The sequence below is a fragment of the Corvus brachyrhynchos genome, unplaced genomic scaffold (assembly GCF_000691975.1).
Source record: "Corvus brachyrhynchos isolate BGI_N302 unplaced genomic scaffold, ASM69197v1 scaffold467, whole genome shotgun sequence".
Taxonomy (NCBI): Eukaryota; Metazoa; Chordata; class Aves; order Passeriformes; family Corvidae; genus Corvus; species Corvus brachyrhynchos.
In genome coordinates this window covers 2399419-2420454 of record NW_008239309.1, presented here as the reverse complement: position 1 = coordinate 2420454, position 21036 = coordinate 2399419, and the positions used below count along the sequence as shown (strand labels likewise).

The 21036-nt window shown below is 43.5% G+C and overlaps 1 protein-coding gene across 2 annotated transcripts in view; it reads right to left on the bottom strand.

Moving 5' to 3' along the window:
- Positions 1–21036, bottom strand: part of KANK1 (KN motif and ankyrin repeat domains 1) — a 120074-nt gene that overhangs the window by 6611 nt on the left and 92427 nt on the right. The window contains exons 1-7 of one of the 2 annotated variants that reach the window (XM_008638626.2): positions 20963–21032; positions 17398–20049; positions 7371–7589; positions 6413–6521; positions 5197–5406; positions 3820–3907; positions 945–1164 (exon numbers count right to left, since the gene is read on the bottom strand). In XM_008638626.2, coding sequence (XP_008636848.2) covers positions 945–1164; positions 3820–3907; positions 5197–5406; positions 6413–6521; positions 7371–7589; positions 17398–20049; positions 20963–21032 — 3568 coding nt within the window. Of the gene's footprint in view, positions 1–944; positions 1165–3819; positions 3908–5196; positions 5407–6412; positions 6522–7370; positions 7590–17397; positions 20050–20962; positions 21033–21036 lie in introns of those variants that run through there. The other variant, XM_017740669.1, reaches the window with a different exon arrangement.

Genomic DNA, 21036 nt, shown 5'->3' with positions numbered 1-21036 from the left:
TTCCGGCTGAGGAAGTCTCTCCATGTGTGACACATGTGCTAGGTTATCAAAGCTGAGATTTGTATCATTAATATCCTTGTTTATCTGATGCTACCCTTCTGGATTTATTAATATTGCTTGGCTTACACTCCAGACATGTCACTGGCCTAGTTAAGCTTTCACAACCAACTGTGACAGGTTTTTCAACTAGTTTAGAAAAACAAACTTCACTCAGGGAGCAAAACCAGGATTAAACAGATTAAACATCCAGCCTGGGACCAGTTTCAGTGTGTGATACCTTCTGCTGGATGCCATCTGGCACACTGCATGTGGGGAGCAGATGCTCCAGACTCTCCCCTTTGCCACTACTCTCTCTGCATGTGTGTTTCAAGGGGATCAAGAAAAGGAAGCAACAAAAGCAACTACATGAAGCAGCATCACATTGCTTATGGACTAGGAAAAGGCTCTTCTGAGACAGAATGCCATATTGCTCCAGTTTCTCAGGAAAGCAGCACATGTGGTGGCCAGAAAAAGCTTCTGCACTGCTCTAGATAAAGCTAGACTAGTTTGCATGTTCAAGATAGGTATTGAGGTGTACTTCAATGCATCTTCCTCCATCAGCACCCTACAGAGTGCTGAGCAGCAGCTGTGCTGCCTCCCAAGAAAACTGCTGGAGGCTGGTGCTGCTGAACTTGGGACTACAGTCCAAGAGTCAGGAATCTACCTATCTCAACTCTGTATATAATTCACTTAAGTGTTTTTTTAACTTCTTCAAGAAGCATCACCTCCAAAGCTAGTACTAGAAACAAAGATTCTAGACCACCTAAGTGAGCCACCATGTAACAGTTAACAGTTAGAACGCCTGCTGGAAGAAGACCAGACTTGACCTCTAGCCCATCAAGGATTCACCCATGAGAATTGCAAACCCAAGAGTAATTAAAAAAAAAAAAAAAAAGCAAACCTACTTGCATCCAGAAGAAGCTTCACAATTTCGAAGTTAGAATGTGAGACACTGTAATGCAGAGCTGTGTTGCCGTTTCCATCTGCCATGTTGATGATATGTCTGAGGACAGCAGGAGAAATCTCTTCAAAAGCAGTTATGTAGTCTCCAACCATTTCAGGGACAGCTGACTTCTGACTTGAGACACGAAACCATTCATGCTGGATGGTATTTAAACAAAACCTCTGCCGAAACCAAGACAGAAAAATTTACATATGGACAATCTATTTAAAGGATTTTCCATCCCACAAGTCAGCAATGCAGGTCAAGCCTTTTTTAGTCCAATGTGGGAAGAAAGTGTTCAACACACAAACAAGATGTACAGACTGAAGCTTCCCCTCTGACTACAGCCCACTTTAAAACACCAGTTGTTTACTTCCTCTCACTTCACCTGACTTTCAGGAATGGTTCACCTCTGAGGGCACAGAATTTTAGGATGAGAATACTCCCAGAATTAATGGTTATCAAATACTGGTGAACAGAAAAAAAGAGTTGCATAACGATTTCCATCACATACTTAACTAAGCTTATGAATCACTGATAAACTCAAGACTTTCTCACTGGACTTAAACAGCATGCTAAGTCAATTAGGCCCAGTTCCGAGGCACAAATTATCAAATGCACAAAGTGTATGAGAACTGGCTGGACAGCAGTTCTGAAGAAGAAGAGCAGAGCATTACAGATGATTACAAACTGAACCCAAGACAACAACATCACACTGTAATGTAAAAGGTAAATACTGTTTTGGGGTGAATAAACAGATTTATAGCTTGCATGGCATGTGATGCAGTCCCTTCCTTCTGCCTAGTACTGTGAAGACAACAGGTGGACTCCTTTTTCTGGTCTGATCACTGAATAACACAAAATATTTGGTTGAAACAGTTTCGAAGATAAGCAGCAAGGATGAACCGAAGTCAAGGAAATCTGACCTACTGGACAGACAGGAAGGACTGGAGATGCTCTGCTGGAAGAACTGCTGGGGAAAGAAACCCTGTAACATCTGTTGCAGAAAAAAGAAAAAAAAGAAAGAACCCGTTCTTCACCTGAGGGCTGGCTGGCTGCAGTAATGAGATTTCAGTTTCAATGAGAAGACGCGGGCTACACATTCAGGACAAACTTTCCCATTGGCATGGACTGAGACTGGAGGACTAGGTGACCTGTCTGTTGTGACAAGGTAGGTAGAGCAGATCTCACTGTCAGCCAAGAAGGCTCCCACAGTCACCACCAGTTCTGACTTTGAGACTGACTGGAAGGACCACCATATCTCCTCACCTACAAGGTGGCCAGTAAATTCAAGGGGAATTTTGCAGAGACAATATTCAGAAAGTTTATCTAGCCTCTAGGGAAAACACACCGGTAGCTCTATAGGTGGCCTGTGTCTGGTAAAGAGAAAATATTCTACACACACCAGTACTACATATATATCTGTACTACATAAACACATTTACAGAATATTTTACATCAGTGCTACTATAATGTGATGTATGTATTTTGTGAACATGGGGAATTGAAACACAAAAGTGCCCATAAACTGACACAATAGAGTATTTTTTATTATTAATTTAGGCAGTACTGAGTGCAAAATACCACTAAGAAACTATTATTAGTCACTTATCACACACATTATTAAATAAACAACACACTTCTTAAATTCCATTAATCTATCACATTCAAAAAGGTGCATTCCACAGCTTTTTCTGGTGTAAACCACAGCTACAAGAGCTGAATATGTTGGAAGAGGTTGCGACAACTTATACAGATCCTTAGCTATACTGACATTTAAACTGTTTGGACGAGACTTCTGTATAAGCAGACAGACAGAGGACAAGAGCTGATTAGTGTGCAGCTTCCACCTACAAAGCACTATTTATGCTGAAAAACACTTTAGGCACAAGAAAGAAAAACGTAAATTCAAATTACACTTCCAAGGCAGAGATCATCATGTGGTTATGCCACTTTTGACACTTTCAACTCCAAGAGGGCCTAAATCATTTGTTGTTTGAATGCCTAACCTACTCCTGAAGGACAAACACAGGATTAAAAACTATCTGTCACAACTGTATGAAACAACCTTTCAAAACATTCCCTGGACCACAGATGTCAGAACTGGACACAGACAATACTACTGTGTCATACAGACAACATTATTGTCTTTAAGAAGTTGCAGATGCTCTATAGTAGAGGACAATGACAGTGAACTGTTGCCTTTTATATGCACAAGTGTAACAAATGCAAAACTCAATTTCGTATCATTAAGCTAAGTGTTCCTTTGCTTTCAGACTGCCCTCACAGAGTAGCACAGGAAATCTCTCTATGAAGCATTTCCAATAAGGCAAATACCATTTTGTTTCTTGAGACTTGAGTATTTAAGTATTAACAACGAATCCTCCTTACTCTCTGCAGCACTGATAAAAACCACCAATGCAGTAAACAAGACAAGCAGCATCCCTGTGCTTAGAAGGAAGATCACCTAGTGTTTCAGAACAGACTCTGAGGTTTTGTCATAGGAAGCAACAGGCTCCTCACCCACTGCAGTCTCCTAATGTGAGGCCTGAGAGCTGCCCAAAGCAGTGCTAAACCAAAACACCCACAGGAATAACACAGGAACACACAGGTTGTGTTGAAACCGCACTTTCATGTTACTATTTTTATGCATGTGCCGTGAGACAACACTGAAGCACACCAGGTATATTCTCTGGATGAAAGTGTCCTGATAGAAAGAGATTTGTGAGTCTTGTAGGAAAAATGAAATCCTCTTCTGCCTACCCACTATGGTTTCTGGTAAAACCAGAAGTCACCCTTCCCTGAAGTTTTCCTGTTGCATGACCTGTATTGCTTACCACGTCTTTGTTGGTTAATGCCTTAGGGTCATCAATGTTGTTTCTCAGCAGGTTACAGGCAGAAAGCATCTTTTCACTTAGCTCGTATCTGAGGGAGACAGCAAAATACATGGCATGTTTCAATTTTCATCTTAGCATTTCAGTACAGAAACATTAGTTTTTCTGAAAGTTCTCTGGGAATTAAAGTTTCCAGGCAAGCCATCTGCTCCCACCATGCAGAAACCATGCTGGCAGCTCTTCTCACCGACACTCCCTCCACACTGAATGGAGACAAATGGGGGAAGAGCAACAGGAATGAAGAGTGGGAAACACATCACTTTTGTGTTCTAAGACTTGGCAACCCTTCTAGTGGAAATTCTCACCTACTGCTATATGACTGCAGAGCACACATTATATGCTATGTGCTTTGATTACTTGATTAACAAGGAGCAATGCCAATAGTTGTGATGGAAACAGAATTAAGCAGTGGGAAAGAGCTCAAGAGGCGCCTCCCTGCCAGCTCCCATTCACTGGAACTAGCCTGTCTCATCCCACCCACTCTGGCAATCTACTCTCTTTTCTCCAGCCCTCTTTAACTTTTATACTTCTACTCCCTTGTCATTACAAAGTTCAAAAATAAGGTCAATGCCTGTGCCACATGTATACCAGGCTGTAGCCAACCATCCTTGCCTACAACCTGCACAGAGGATAATGGCAATTTTTCCAGAAAATTCTCCCAAAAATCAGAGAAGCTAACACATTCATGTGTGTAAGGTGGGCATTTTAGCCCTCATGGGTTACAAGCCAACTGCTAGTGCTTCTAGAGTAATGAAATTCTCCATCACTGCACAGACCATGGCCATGCATGGCCATGTGCCCTGCCTCTTCCCCTTGGAGGGCATTGCCAGAGCAGTCAGCTTGAAAAGAAGATGCTCTTTAAATACACATGGCTATCTAAGCTGTCTGCTGCTCTTCCTCCCAATCACCCCTTGCTAGTGTAAATATAAATTAGAGAGCTCTTTTGAGAGACTGCCCATGTATTTTTATGCCACCTGTAAAATAACAGGCTATGCTACAGTACTCAGTAAGCTCAGGGCTCTTCAAAACACACAGCTCCAGGGCCTCCAAGCTCTTAATTATTAATTTCTGCATCTCTTTTATTTAACAGCTGACAATTACAGATAACTTGATGCTAAGCTACATCTCCAGTGAAACATGACATTAATTTTGTTTTAGCTCTTTTACTGTTATTATTCCACCTACATAATTTTCCAGGTTAGCATGCTGGCAAACCCATTTTCTATAAGATATCCCTTCACTGTCTTTGTTTATACTTCCATGCCATGAGGCAGAGGTGACCTCCTTGGAGGCAGACTCCGGAGAGGGTGAGCAGCCTACCTCTCTCTGATTTCCACCTCCTCGGCCTCACACTCTGGGAGAGGACTGTCCTTCTCTGCCCCCACGGCGCAGACCTCTGCAGCATGGGGGGTGGGCTGCTTTTCCTCTGTGTGCTGGTCGCAGGGGTACTCGTGGCCCTCGCACTCCTCCTCCGAATCTGAGGAGGAACTCTCCTCGGAGCTGGAGTCGTCGCTGGATGTGGTCTCATACCTACAGGGAGAATGCAGAGGGGCAGAGGTGCTTGCTCAGTGCCATTCCACGGTGGTCAGTACCTTGCTTGCACTGGCACAAGTGGAAAAATGTCTTGCAAAAGCTTTGTCCTTCTGTTTTCTACTAAGAGACCTCTTCTACTCACTGCACTCAGTGTTATTGGCAACTGACACTGTCATTATTATGTACACAGTGTGTTAATGAAAAAAGACCAACCTCTTTTAAACATAAGTCTTAACATTTTGTCAGACCTTGCCTTATGCCCAAAATGAAATTACTTTATTCAGAGTAAGTTGTGTTGTTGCTTTACTAGGCAGATATAAGTAGGGAAGCTAACACACCTACAGTGAAATTCCCTCACTATATGTAATGGTATTTTTATCTAATATGTAGGAGATTAGGTAAGTGAGGTATTTAGGCTACATACTGCACAAAGCAATTGTACTGAAGAAAAACTAATCTAAGGAAAGGGCTAGGAAAGGTATATAAAAACAATTTAATGAAACCATTTTAAAGGTCTCTGCAACATTCTCGAAAGGCAAGTAATATTTTTTAAAAAAAGACAATTTTCCATACTGTTCTCTGTATTTGTGTAGGAAGGTCTCTGTATTTATTTAACACAAAGGCAGAAAAATTAATTCTAGGGCAATGGCATCTCTTGCTGTATTGTTTAATAGTATAATGCTGTGCTTGTCAGCTGCCAAAGATATATACAAGTTTTCCTTACTAAAGCATTGCCTGAGAAATGTCCCCATGTGTTTCATTTTCCTGTGTTAAATCTGGCAGCAAATCTCAAGTATTTGAGACTGATGCCATATATGACTTGCAAGCACAAGAGGATTAAGAGGAGCTCAGCTGTTCCATTCTTCCTTCTGATCCTTACACTCAGCAGTTGCACCCCAGCCTGAAGGACAGGCCAAACCCATGCACGCTCTCCTGGGTTCTTTCTCTTCTTCCCACTGTGGAAGTGCTACAGTGACAGATGTTTTGGAGACAGGTCTCTTACCCGCCATTAATGCCGACAAACTGCAGGTTCTTCTTGGTGTTGCTCAAATCCTTCTTCCCATCCCTTTTCTTCATGATAGATTTGAGTGTGTTCTCATTATTAGCACATACTGTTAGAAAGGGAGACAAAGCACTTCTATCAGTATAAATCCGTAGCCGTGCTTTGAATGCAGCAGCATTAGATGATTTTTCAAAACAGCTCTCTATTTTTCAACAGCTCTCTGTTAAGTTTACCATCTGAAGCTGGGTTTTCTAGTATTTATGTATATACAGTCATGGTGTGACATGCACATTGGAAATACAGAAGAACAGCTTCAAAATCAGCTCTGGGAACTAGTTAAGCCTAACTTTCCCATCTTTCAACATGCTGCTAATCTTCATGATGCTTTAGAAAACTTCAAGAAAAGACACGGGCTTTTTGCTTTTCTTTGCTATTTGTGAAAACTTTTAACACTGAAATTGGTTATTCTGTTAACAAAATCTTAATTCTTAGTGTCAGAGAGCAGCAGCTCCTTGCCAAAATGAACACATTAATACAGACAGCATGTTTAACAATATAGACAGCATATTTAAAAAACTATTCAACAGGGTGGGTAGACTCAGTCAAGGAAGGTCTTTCAGATTTAGTATTCAATGAAACAACTTTTAAACCAATCTTGATGCATAAGACAGGTAAAACATGCATAAAAATTTAAGTATTTAAAAAAAAAATATTAACCCTTTATCTTTCAGTAGATTTTTCTTATGAAAACACTAAATGGCATTTCACTGATGCGCTACAATCTGCCATTTAAAACCTAACCACTACGTGCAGACACAGGGTCTCACACTGTGACTTTCTCCTTAGCTGCCTCTTTTCTTGCTTTTGCTTTTCTGAGAATATTGAGAACCTTCTTTAACTGTATTTCATATTCAGACTCCACCAGCATGACGAAAGGTGAATGTGAGCCAGTTATTACCATAGAGACCTGAGGCAAGCTGATCATCCGTCAGGTTAATTGGAGTGAGAGCTTTATCCTGAGAAGAAAAAGACTTCCTTCCCCGAGCAGCTTCCACCAGGGGAGTCGTCTTCTCCTCCTGAGTGGGCACAGTGTCCTGCTCCAATTTCAGCGTTCGCAAATTTGAAGTTAAATGTGTGTTTGCAAGTTGGCCATGAGGGATGTACTCCAAAGTAGCACCTGCCAAAGAAGACAGTAGGCGTCACAGAGGAGTCAAATGAAAATATTTCCATCAATACTGTGATCAACAGAAAAAAATCCAAGCTGGAAAAAAAAGGGTACTGCTTGTGCTTTAAAATACTCTTTTCTGAGAAGCTAATAGGAAAAAGACTGTAACTGCTTTCAGAAAATGCAAAAAAATGGCCATGAGTTTTTCTTTTGATAAAGACATACAATACAAGGACAATCTATAAAGATACTGGCTTTAAAAATGCATGAAAGGAATAGTCCTTCCTTTTCCTTCTCTTTCAGTATGAGTAGTGACCCCAGCTCCTGCCACCCTGGCTCAGGGTGGGCTCACTGAGCTGCTCCTCGATGACAAGCCTGAAGAGCACAGCACATTCACAGGCTCTGCAGGGTTCCTGCTGCAATAACAGTAACCTTTTTATGGTACTTGTTTTTTAAAAAATGTCATTTTCCATGAAAGCAGAAATTTTTCAGGAAATCTTCCTTTTTTCCCAGTACTCTAGCTAATTCTGAAAGCTTTGTGCTTTGCCCAGTTACTGAGACAACTGCAATGAACTCCCACACACTACATTTCTTTTTTTTTTCTTTTTTTTGGACAGAATTGTACTGAGCTAGTAGCTGTATTTAAATCAAATTCCAAATGTTTGGGTTATACTTTTTTCCCTCACTGATTTGCTGGCATTCACTCACTTTTTCCCTTTGTGTACTTAAAAGGCAGTGCTAATTACGCACAGACTTTTACAGATTCCCCTGGAGTTACTCCAGCTGTGCTATTACAACTGCTCTACAAATCTGCACAAATACTTTTGTTTGTGCAACACACTGAGTGTTTTTTTACACACGTATGCCTCCCTAAGTGATCTTGTTAGCCTTCAAGGGAAAAAAAAGCTAAAGTTTAAATTGCTTTAAACTCTATCACTTTTTTTCTTTCACTCTCTCCTTGCACCCATGATGTGTGCCTCCGTATTATTTTTTGCCTTTGTATTTATCAAGAATTAAGGCACAGCCTCCTCATTCAAATACGAGCAGCACTGCACAGGGTGCTAACACACTGTAGTAAGGTAAATTCCAAACCCTAATTTTTAGACACATAGCTACATCTCTGTCTAGCAAGCTGTTCTTGTTAGACTGCCTTTCCCCCTTGTTACTTCACCTCAGTGAATTTTTCCTACAACAGGACATAATGAAGCTGATTTTTCCAAATACTGTCACTTCCCAGCAGCTTCCTCTTTTTTGTTCCCATTCCCACCCAAGTCTCTGAGTTACTAACCAAGCCTCACCCCGCATGCATTTCTCAGGGTACCTTCTTCAGCCGTGAGACCTATTGCCCAGTTCCACCACTACTTATAGCTTCTCCAACATACAGGGGAAGCTGTCTGCAGGGAAAGGCATGCAGCAGGGTATCGACAGTCATGTCACTACAAGCACAGCAAAAAAGCTTTTTCTTAAAAAGTGAAACGTGTGTGTTTGTGTGTGTGTGTAAGAAGGCAGCAGCCTCTCAGGGCCCCCTGGGTAGCAGCAACTCTTCTGGAAACATGTCTGAGCACTTGGGCACCCATGAAAAGCAAGAGGGAAGTCCTGACCTTGCTCCCCCCCCACTCCCCACTTTGCAGCACTGACTGACTTTGGTCGAGTCTCTGCCCAACAGCAAGCATCATCCCTCATCCAACAGCTGAGGAGAAGAGGGCTGCCAAGGTGATGGAGCACCAAGCCAAAACCAATGATTTTTAAACTCCCTTAACTGAAAAACAAGCGAACTGTCTATCTGCTTGCTTGGAGTGGTAACAGGTACAATTAAAGAGTGTAACTACTTCCAGCTGCAGCTGGTGGTGGCTGCCTGGGCTGGTTTTACCAGGTCACCCCTTCTGCTCCAGACTGGCCTCTGAGGACATGGGAAGGAGTGGAGGAAACCTACTTTGAAGCATCAGGGATATGCAAAGATTCCAAAGATGCCCAGGTTTGCTTTCAGCAGAACTGTCTGCATCCTCTGCCAGACATCACAGTTCTCCTACAAAAGCAGCTGTGACAACTAAGGCGTGTCTGGAGGGGCAGGTGGGCTTGTGCATGCCAGAGCTGAGGGCAGGACTCTGGCAGGGCTGCGTGGGGCTCCAGCCTGATGTGAACCAGCAGCAGCACCTGGTGCACCCTTTTCATCCCCCTGAAGCCCAAGCCTCCATTTCTCCAGGTGTCTCCCTCCTGCCCTGGGACAGGCAGGGGAGGGAGCTGCAGGCTAAGAGAGAGAGAAAGGATGACAGTAGTAGACTTCTCTCCCCTGACTCACAGCCCTTCTTCAACCTGCCTCCAATGCAACAAGATCTCAGTAGGTTCTCTCTTATGGTTCATGCATCATTGGCTGAGAAGCACCACACTGAATTCAGGATATAGAGCATGATGTCCGTGCCTTCTAATGAAGAAAAAAAGGGTTCTGCTCAGCTGGCCCCTGACAAAAGAGGATTACATCAAGACTCGAGGGCAAGGAGACAACAAGTGTGCATTAGGCAAATCAGTCAGAGCACTCATTCTCCCTGCAAAGCTCTTAGATGTCTACACTTACTGCATGTACAGTACCCAATGATGAGGGGAAGAGAGCTTTGGGCTTAACTCAGCATTAATGCTGCAAGCTGTAAACTAGCATTTAATATCAGGTCCCAGGCCTTCCCCTTTTCAAGACAGCCAACATAAAGACACTTGGAGAGCACCGAGTTTAACCACAGAAAAACAGACAGAGGAAGGAGCTGTGCCACCCAACATTATGGTCAATGATTTAACAGATTAATCTACTGCTGTGCAAACCAAAAAGCTGAATGAGAGGAGTTCCTTCTTCCTCCAACAGAACTGCAGGGCCACTGTTGGGGCTGGAGGCAGTGCACAACTCTCCAGCATGGAAATGAAACCCTGGCTGAAGATCACCACCAGTCTACACAGATCTTAAAATAAGACTCTTCCTCTCACTTCAGAGAGGTCTCAAGTATGGTTGAGCAGAATCCTTCTCCAGGTCACGAAGCACAACACCAACAGCAAATTCGCCAACAGGTTAATACTTAGTCAGGCACTGCCTCCAGACAGAAGCCCTCAGGCAGACTTCCCCTGATGATATTCCTTAGTTTACTGTTCCAGGCAAATACTGCAAACTTGATGTAAGTTTCTAAGTATTGATAAGGAATAGCAAACTACAGCAGGGAGCTATTAAGAACTTCTAATGTATTTTGCAACGTAGTGCGGGATTTTGGAAAAGTTCAGGAGTAATTTACAGGCAAAAGTATGACAGAACAAAACAAAAAAACTTGCTGACTTCAACTGTACATGAACACACGCAGAAAGCTGCTCTCATCAGTTTAAGAGGGAAACAAGTGACTGAAGCACCCTCAGTGGTTTAGCTCCAGTGGTTTGAAGGAATGAGAGCGCCTATTTTTAATTTTTTAGAAGGAACCTCCTCTCATAAATCACTTGTGTTTCTTTTGAAAATCTCACAGATTGAAATCAGGGTGACAGCAAAACTGCTACAGAGAAGCAGCAGTTACCCATGCTATTTCTGGAACCTATAAAATCTGTCTACTGTTACTAAGATGCAATTTTCCTTCCTAACTGCAGACCTTCCCTCACATTTATGACAGCACAAGTAGTCATGCTGTTAGCTGGTTCAGGGGACTCAATAGATTATTCTGAATTTGCAGTGAACTCATGGTAACAGAAGTCTGGCCTTCACCCGCTTTTGAAAAATTTCCATTTAGTTTGATGGAAGCAAACCTAAGTATTATTATAAAAACAATTTAGCTTGACAATACTTTTATCCCACTGGAAACCAAGAGAAGTGCAGACAAGGCCGGGGGATTAAATAGCATCAGGATGAGAACCTAGCTCTGGCTGGAACATCACAGGCTTCTAGCTTAAAAAAGCGCACGAGCTTATTACTATGTGGTAGCTGCATAAAGATTTTATTTTTAACATGTTGGTAGTCAGTGCAAGCATTTATTTGCACAGTATGTTTATAATGGTCAGTGATACAATCTATACATTCCCCACTAAAGACAGTGCACAAATATCGTCTGGAGCATACCTAGCAAGGAAATACTTCTCTTTCACACTGCATGATTTCTTCACAGCAGAAATAAGCTCATTACAAAATTATTTTGACTGAAGCACTCAAAGTCTCCTCCAGTGGTTTTAAATCTTCATGCCTAAAAAGTTATTTTTTTAATACAAATAATTTTAATCCGCTTTCAATTTGGTCTATTTTTCAGAACTGTTGGAAGAAAAAAACCCATTTTCCTAAGGTAAATAAAAAGGCAGTGATGAGCAAACATGTTATGTTTAAACATTTACGAAGATTGATAGTAACCCACCCAACCGATAAATTCAGTACCTTCAGAAGACTAGAGCGTAGTTGCATTTTAAAAGGTACTATTGAGCCATTCCAGGTTAAAAGTCAGTGAATTGAAAAGTTCAAAACAAAAAATTGCCACATGTGGGCTTTTTATACAATACACTGACAGAAGGCAGATTCTCTTGGGGCCCAGGCATAGGTAGATGTTGAACTACCATTCAGCTCCAGGCAAAACACTCCTTCTAATAGGATGAGGGCTGTAGTAAGAGGACTACAAGAACAATCTCATTTTCACTCTCTCTTTAGCTGTTTTCTCTGTGCTGAGAAGCTGCTTTCTATCCCCAAATTGGATTGTGAGTCCAGTTTGTTGAAACTGGAAATTAAAACCAATTCCTTTCCTTAAACATGACTGACCAGAAAAGATCACACATCTTTGAGTCAGCTAATCATCTTATTTATGAAACACTCTCTTTTCCTAGACAACTGTGTGTGAAGCTTGGTGAGAGCCATCCTTCATTTTCCTGATGAGGGGTGGATCACAGTATCTCACGATGCTGGGCACAGCAGGAAGGTCAGCTCAGAGAACTTCTTTCTTTCTCGTTCAGAGGATTTGATTTTCTCAGATGAAGCTTTATTGTTGCTGAAATATGACAGTACTTCCTTGGGAAAAATGGGCATCTCTAGCCATTAAGTATTCATAGATGTGCCTGTTACCATGGGAGCTGAACTCCAAACAGAGCTCAGTGCCTGAACATTTTATCCCTGTGCCACAGCACAGGGAGAGAACTGGGGCTCTATCTAACAGACAGCCTAGCAGGCTGCAGCTTGCCACTCTCTAAGCAGCAATAAATTTGAAGAGAAAAATAATCTACACTGTGGCAAATTATGCTCTTTGCTAACTGAAGCAGAAGCCTGGAGACAGAGCAGCTTTTAGATTCAAACACTGCATGTAGTGTGCTACCAGAGAACCAAACCAGCAAATATTGTAATGCTAATAATGACAACAGTAAAAAGCTTGTGCTAACATAGGACCAGGGAAGGTGTATCAAACTTCTCTGAAGAGGTTTAGGGAATTTAATTCAAATAATGTCTTTATAGGGCAGTCACTGACCAGGTCTCTGCTCTTCTTCTGATATAACTGGATGGATATTTAAAACCGAGAAAACCCTGCTAAACACCCTAGCTCCTAATAGAGAGGTTAGTACCATTTTTAAATGGCATTCCCATTTGCGCTTTCCATATTGTCACAACTAGCAGAAACCACCTGCCACATGAAACATGCAGAGGAGGCACTGTGTTCCCTGAAACACCAGCCAGACACATGTAAATAAACAGTACTCATGTGGCACGTAAGTGGGACCAACTGCATGGCTGCAGATGCACTACCTTCCAGAGAATGTGGAAAATGCTTCACATATGTCAGTCACCTTCTTCCCAGCAGACTGATGGATGGATCCTGTTTGTTACACAAGAAGGAACATCTGTACAGAAGCTTAATCTGCTGATAAAGGCATGCATCCATGGCAGAGTTGGAGCTTAGGGCTTCCTCCACTTGCCTAAGACATAGGTACAACCACCACAATTTGTAGCAACCCACAGCTTCACACAATCACCACCATACCTGTGCCACATCAGCACAGGCTTCCGAGCCTCAGGCAAGCCCCAAGTCTTCAACTGCAATGGCGTGGTCCATGCTGCCAGGAAAGAAGTTGCTAACCTGTCAAACTACAAAGTATTCAAGAGAAAGGGCTGCCAAACACAAGACCTGTAAAGAAAAACGGCTTTCTCCTATTTCCTGCATTATAACTGACAACACAGGAAAAGATGACCATGTCCACACTACCTCATTAGTCCTACACACTGATTTGGGAGAACCAGGGCCTTCTCACATCACCATCATTCTTTCGGTCTTTCCATTGTCCCTCAGCCTGCTTCCCCAGCTCTGGTTAAACTTAGAAGTTTAGAACCTTGGAAGATCTTTCCACCAGATGGCACATCAAGATGTCCTTACCCTCAAGACTTTCTGACACTACTTGCTTCCTACTTTCTTTCACTCCCTAAAGTTTTAACTTAAGAAGCTGCCTCCTTCCTCATGATGATTCATTAGTGTAATACTTCCACTGGGACGCTCAGTTGGATTGTTCTAAAAAGCAACTGTAAAACTGATACCTAAAGATCACTGAGGCAAAATAGCCATGCATTTTCAGGTCAAATGTGCTCAGGTAGTTTTTTAGGGCATGGCAGATCTGTTGTTTTTAAATACCATTCTCAAAAACTCCCTGCCACTGAAAGACATCCACCTACAAGACTTGTAAAAAGTCCATGTAATTAGGACCCGCACAAGTGACTTTAGGCTTCTGGCAGGTATCTTACAAAACACATCATACGAGCATTCAAATCTAACATCCTGAAACTTCTTTAAAAATACAGTACAACAAACAGAGGAGATTAATGCACTCATCTCCCTTTAGGCTTCCTATACGCTGTCTGGTCTAAGAATATGGATCAATTAGCATCTAGGCTTATGACCCACATCCATATGGTTAAGCTGGACACACAGGCTGCCAACGGCAGCTAACATGACTTTGCAGAGTGGAAATGCTCTCATCTGGCCAGTAGGTCTGAATTCCCTCAGGTCACTAGGGCTTCTGAAAGACAGTACATATGTAAATAGGAGTTGCCAAGTTACAGAATGGAAGGTGATTATTTCACAGCAAGCAAAATACCAAGTGCTAATAGACTTGGTTCATAGATCATCTGAGAGGTCTAAGGTGTCTAGGGATGAAAACTGCCAGCCTCTGTCCTGCTCAGCGGGCTCCAGCTTTCCTGCCTGCGTCTCCATCACCCGCCATAAGCTGTGTGAGGGAGGGTGAGATGGCAGAGGCCCCTGCAGCACACCCCATCTCCCCAGCAACAACAGGCAGAAAAATCTGCAAAGCTGAGAACTTGACTAACGTGCTACCTCAGAAGCAGCGTAGAACACTGAGCCATTAGCATGGCAAACTGGTACCCAAACCACATGCCTCAAAGCCAGCTCAGGTATTTTTGCCCTAAAAGAAACTGGCCTCTAAGAGATGCTTCCTAAGAATGCTCTTTGAATAAAGCATTAAAGATGATGCTACTGATGCTAATTGGAAACCAGATGCTTCTGCCTCTATTTTCACCGTTTTTCTAAGAAAATGAGGCTTGTGAGGTCACACTTCTCTCAATAACTTAAACTCGATTGCTTATTTGAACTGAACTGGAATAGAGACTCAGTGCTCTGAAGGCTTTTTGTGTTTACACAGGTTTTACAGAAATCAGTCTGAGATTCCAGGCATGGAGAAAGGGGCACTGGCTGAGTTGACACACACAACACCTGAAAAGCTACATCCGAGAGAACTAAATGTGAGGAAGGACTTATTAAGAGCTCATAAGCTATCATGAGATACTGATGCATGGGGAAAAAAAAGGCTTTATTAGTTCAGTGATTACAGAATTATTCAAGTTAGTGCTTCATTCAGCAAAAAATCTTTCTACAGAAATATGTATCACATGATCTGTAAAACTGCAGGAACAGGCAGAAGGACCAGCAGATAAATGTATTAAAGGCAGTATTTTCAAAATAAATAGGAAGAGATGGGGTAACATTTCAGGCTTAAGACCTCTTTTCCACTCCAGTTCTCTGTGGGTCTAAACTGTTACAGCCCATAGCTTGATTTATGTATGCAGTCCAGGCATGTAGTTCTCACCAGGGACTAAAAATAAAGAAATTTTACACTCATCATCCACAGCTGAAGATAATGGCATTACAAGCTAAAATAAAATTATTCCAGAATAATTTTATCAGGAATGTGAAATCTGAATCCAAGTATTAACATTTTTAGTAAATATGATCTATTTCTCCACCTGTGTCTAAATACTTTCAAGCCTCTAGACTACAAATTTGATACTGTGCAGTAAAAGCTGGGAAAGGAATTAAGGATTTACAGCTAGTGATAACTCTGGTTCACTGTTTTCACAGACACTTTTGATGTCTGCTAGATACCCTTACTATTATTGTATCACTACTTGTAAGAAGACTAGAATATAAAGTGCATACCAGAAATATAAAAACATTGCTTATATAGTACCATATTGCATGTATGCAGACAGAATATCATATATTTTCCTTACTGCTACATAAATGTTGCTTATTCCTTCACTATGGGAACCTAAACATTTTACCTCAGCTCATTAAATGGATGATTCTATTTAGCACATAAACACTGAAAACAATCAGATTTACCAAGCTGCATTTAAAAAAAAAATAGGTAAATTTTAAGACAGTAAGCAAGCTGCAAGAGCTTTATATAGTTATCTGGATTAGCCAATGACATTCTGCTGACATTACATAGTACTTACTCAGGGCTTTTGTCCCAATTCAGCATCTACAATACAGATGCATTTGCACCAGTTTTTCCCTTCTCCTTAACCTCTTCTTTCAGTCACTGTATGGCAGGAGCAAGAAAGAAGTATCTAACAGCCACTGCCAGGCATTACATATTGGTTTCCAGGAAGCCACCATTTATAAATTTAATAGTAATGTGGTTGGATTCACCAGTAAGGTACCAGAAAAAAATGGCTAAGTTTTAAACTAGACTATCAGACACATTAAAAAAAAAATTAAAAAGTAATCAACTCTACCCCAGGGAATAAAGAAATCCCTCAAACTAATTGTGTATACTTTAAAATTAATAAATAAAAGGCAAGGAGTATTTAAATCCTGATTCTTGCCTTTCCTGAGTGTCACCAAAACCTCCAGCAGTAATTATGCCTTTCAAACACGAGGTTGTAATTAGGGATTACGACAAACAGTTACTGGAACAGAGAAAGCCCAAGATGTGGTTTCTGTGAAGCTCTCTGGAGTTGCCTATTATAAAGCAATCAGCCCTGCTGGAATGGGGAAAGCACCCCACAGGTCTCTGTCTGAGCAGCACAAGGAACAAAGGCAATGGAAGAAACACTATGAAATCCAGGGAAAGGTCTGTGGAAACAAGTCAGTTTGATACAGACACTGTATGTGACTTTCAGCTCCATCCAATCTGACACTGCTGTTTTTAAAAACATGCATGCCAAGTTTAAAATTCCAAACCCATGGGCATTAACCTCAAATACTCCTAAAGTTATAAAATGAAGTCAGCATGTTGCACAGTGGTTAAACCCTTCATAATTTTAGACACCTTTCTTGCATGGTCAGAGCCATGGCACCATCATCATCAGGACCTTCAGAGCCTGCTGGACTGGGAGAGATAAAACCACCTGTGGTTTTTCAGCTACCAGTGATGGGCTGGACAGAATACCCAATGGGTACATTCAACAACAATGCTCTGTGCTTCCTTGGGGAGGGCTACAACACAGCGGCTTCCAGACTAAGCGAGAGCCTAGTAGGCAACTGACCTGCAGCCCTGCAGAAGAGCCGGCCCATGTACCAGACGTGTGCCCGGACTCTGGGCTTACCTGACGGGGAACTTCTCTCCATGCACTGCTTCTGAAGGTCCAGGCTCCGCAGCTCCTCCGTACTGGCGTATTTCATGACAGAGTTGATGGAGGTGAGGGTGCTGATGAGCTGTGAATTCAGAGATCCAATCTGGGAGTGGGGCTCCCCAAAGGCTTCTGCCAATTCACAGTGATTTTCAGCAAGCAGCATCTGCTGTTCCTGCAGCAGCTTCTGCACACGTTCAATGTAGTGATCCAAGCCTGTCCTCAGCTCAGGCGGAGGCAGAGGGCTCTCCAACTGACCACTGACTGGGTCGCACACAGACTCTCCCCCAACACCTATGCTCCTGGTGCCAGTCGGGACAACCGGCAATGGAGGGGGTCCACAGGCGATGCTCCTCATTTTCAGACCAACCAAGTAGTTCTCATAAACACTTATCTGTCCAGTGCCACAGTCTTTGGTTTTTATTGCAGAAGGCTTTTCAAAGCCAGGGTGGCTAGAGAGCACGGTGCCGACTCCAACCGAACGCATCTTAGTAGACACGTGTATGTCCTTCACCCGGCCATCCCCTACAGCCACACTCCGCAACTCCACACTGTCCGTGCTGGTCTGCTTATCACAGCTGCTCAGAGTGGTGTTAGTCCCACAGTCCACCAGGCAGGCCACCTCTGTGCTGGTGTACTGGCTCACCATCTCCAAAGCAGTGCTGGTTTGCTGGCTAGCTGTGGAAGGCATGGCCATCACCATCGCCTCTGCCCTGGGTACAGCCTCTGTGACTGTTTCACGGGACACGTGTTCCTTGGGCACACAAACCACCACGTTCACCGAGCAGTCCCCGCAGCCCACAGACCTCACCGCTCCAACCGCCCGTGCCATCTGGCAAGGGCTCGGCCCCTCCGCCAGCTCCTCTGTGTTGACACCTGTCTCACAGACGCTTGTCTCTGTGCCCACTGACTTATCATGCAGCTCCATGGACCTCTCTGTACCCTGATCTTGCACCTCTGCCTTCTCCCTCACCAGCCATCGGCTCATCAGGAGCTCGGGGCCCGCAGCTGCGCTCCGCGTGGCGGGTCTGCAGGAGGTGCCGATGCTACTCATCTGCAGATGGTTTCCCACTGACGAATCAGCAACCTCCACATGGTCTCCCACCATTTGGTCTCTCGTTTGTATGACAGCCTCCACCATCCTACTGACAACATGGGGCTGAGCCATCATGGCTTTATCCACCTTTTTTCTAGACCCAGCTGCCTGCAACTCCTGTTTTAATTTGGTCATTTCCCTGTCATGGGTGGTTTCCTTCAACTGAACCTCTAGTCGGTAAATCTTCTCCTTAAGGGCTTCAATGGTCTGCTGCTGAAGCTCTATCTCTTTCTCAGCCTCTGTAGACAATCCGAACATGGCCTCTGTCACCCCAACTCCACACTCCCTCATTTCTTTCTCTGTTCCCACAGCTACTTCTTTGTGTTGCCTTGCAGATCTGTTGTATATAATGACATCGTTCATGTTCTCATCAGCACCCACAGCAACAGATCGGGCTTCTTTTGCCAGACTTTCTCTGTTTACCCGAAGGTTTGCTGGACTTTCATAGTTGCTATCTTGGATTTTTTTCTCCAGGGCTTGCATCTCAGCAGTCAGCTGTCTGAACTCCTCTATCCTCTGAGAGCTCTGTTCCACACTCTCCATCTCTTCCTCACAATCTATATACAGTTCTCCACCTCTTCTCACCTGAGACATGTGTTCCCACTGCTCTGCATTTCCTGCACTGTAGGATCGCTTTCTGAAACCGTATGTGTCGTTTTGAGTGGCTTTCCTGTGGTTTTTGAGCTCAGCCATCATGTGCCTCTTCTCCTCCTGCAACACTGAAATTTTGACCTGCAGCACAGGAATAGTCTTCACTTGTTCCTCAAGCTCCTTGAGACGCTTGAGGGCAACTGCCATTTGCTCCCTAATGTGCTGCAGATGCACCGGGCTCACATTGGTGACCGGCGTGGATATTCCCGAGCTCATGGGGCTGTGACGAATGGAACTGCCCAAGGAGGAGCTGAAACAGGTGCCATAGTCGCCGTTCCCCTGATACCCATTCTGCAGGTGCTGAGACATGTGACTGTACCCACTGGATCCCACAAAAGAGGGGAGGGAGCTTGTGGAGCCCATACCTCCAAAGCTGGAAAGTCGAGGCCTGCGGACATCTCCAGGTGTGACCTGCATCATCCTCTCCTGCTCCAGTCGCCTCCGTGTTTCCATGAGGGTTTTTGTTACAAGGAGGTTGTGCCGAGGAGGCTGGGGGGAGGGAGGAGGAAGCTGTTTATTCTCTGGGACAGTTAAGTAGGTAGGAGATACTTCAAAGGAAACTGAGGGTTTTGCAGGGACGGACAAGGTTACTTGACTCCTCGCTGCCGAAGACTGCTTGTTTTCATCACTGTTTGATGAAGAGAGAGACTCTGTGGAGGTCCAGCCACTGCACCGGCCACCAGAGTTCTTGGTACCCACTGAGGCTGGTACAGCTTTCCTCCCCTTTCGTATATTTAGTTTCTTAATGGTATTTCCATTTTGTATATCATCCACGTACTTCAGAAAATCTAAGTCTAGCTGGTAGCCATAAGGTGTTTCCACAAAATAGGTGTCTCTCCGTTCTTTTTCATCTTCTCCATTTATAGTAGCTTCCTCTTTTTCTGGAAAAGAAGAAACAAAATCAGCATTCAGTAAACTACGCACTCACAAGTGCAGAAAGACGGGTGCTCACTGCATGCCGGAGGCAGAAACTGCTGCTGCAGCTCAGCGAACAGACCGACTTTCCGCTGACTGACCCTTAACACTAAATCCTGATTAACTTTTAAAAAGTTAATCAGTGGGGTTTCAAATGCTGAGAAGTGCATACCCACATAAACGCGAACACACGCATACACACAGACAGTGTCTGTTAATGAAGGGGCATAGAAAGTAGCTCAAAGCTGTCCTTGCCCAAATCCTTCCAGTCTTCCCATGCCTCACCGAGCTTCCACACATGCTACGTTATCATGTAAAGACCACAGGATTACAACGTACCGCACGAATCATCTGGAGACCAACTTGTCTAGAGGGTGCATTCAAGCAGGTGATGGGAACTCTGACCCCAGTCCTTATGCAACCGATGCCATTAGACTTTACACAGCTCTGCAGCGCTGTTTTATGGCTCTGGAAGTGTGCTCTCAACTCAGCTCGTATTACTTCCACCAGCACCTCTGCCTCTTTCATTTCAAACTCCGTGAAGCCCCCACCACCACGACAGGCAGCTTAAGTCCCTTCCAGCAGGGTCTCGAACCCCACTGCTCAGGGACAAGAGTCATACAAGAGGTGCACCCACCTGCCCTCCACATGCAGGACTCGCCTGTTCCCGAAGTAATCTAAATAAAACTTCAATACATCTGCTGGGTTTTCTCAGGCTGCGTATTTATATGCAGCACTGCCATACAACCTGCTCCTCCCTGGCCTCATACTTGGCAGGAGTAAAAATACAAATAAAGAAAAGAAAAAACCAAACCAAAAACGGAAAAACAACTATTGCAAGTTATGCGCTGGAGGAATAAAAGCCGGCTTTCCGGTTACCTGAGTTAGCCACATGTCTCTGCCCCCACACCGCAAATTTTCCAGCCACGTACGGCTGTCCCAGCTTCATGTGT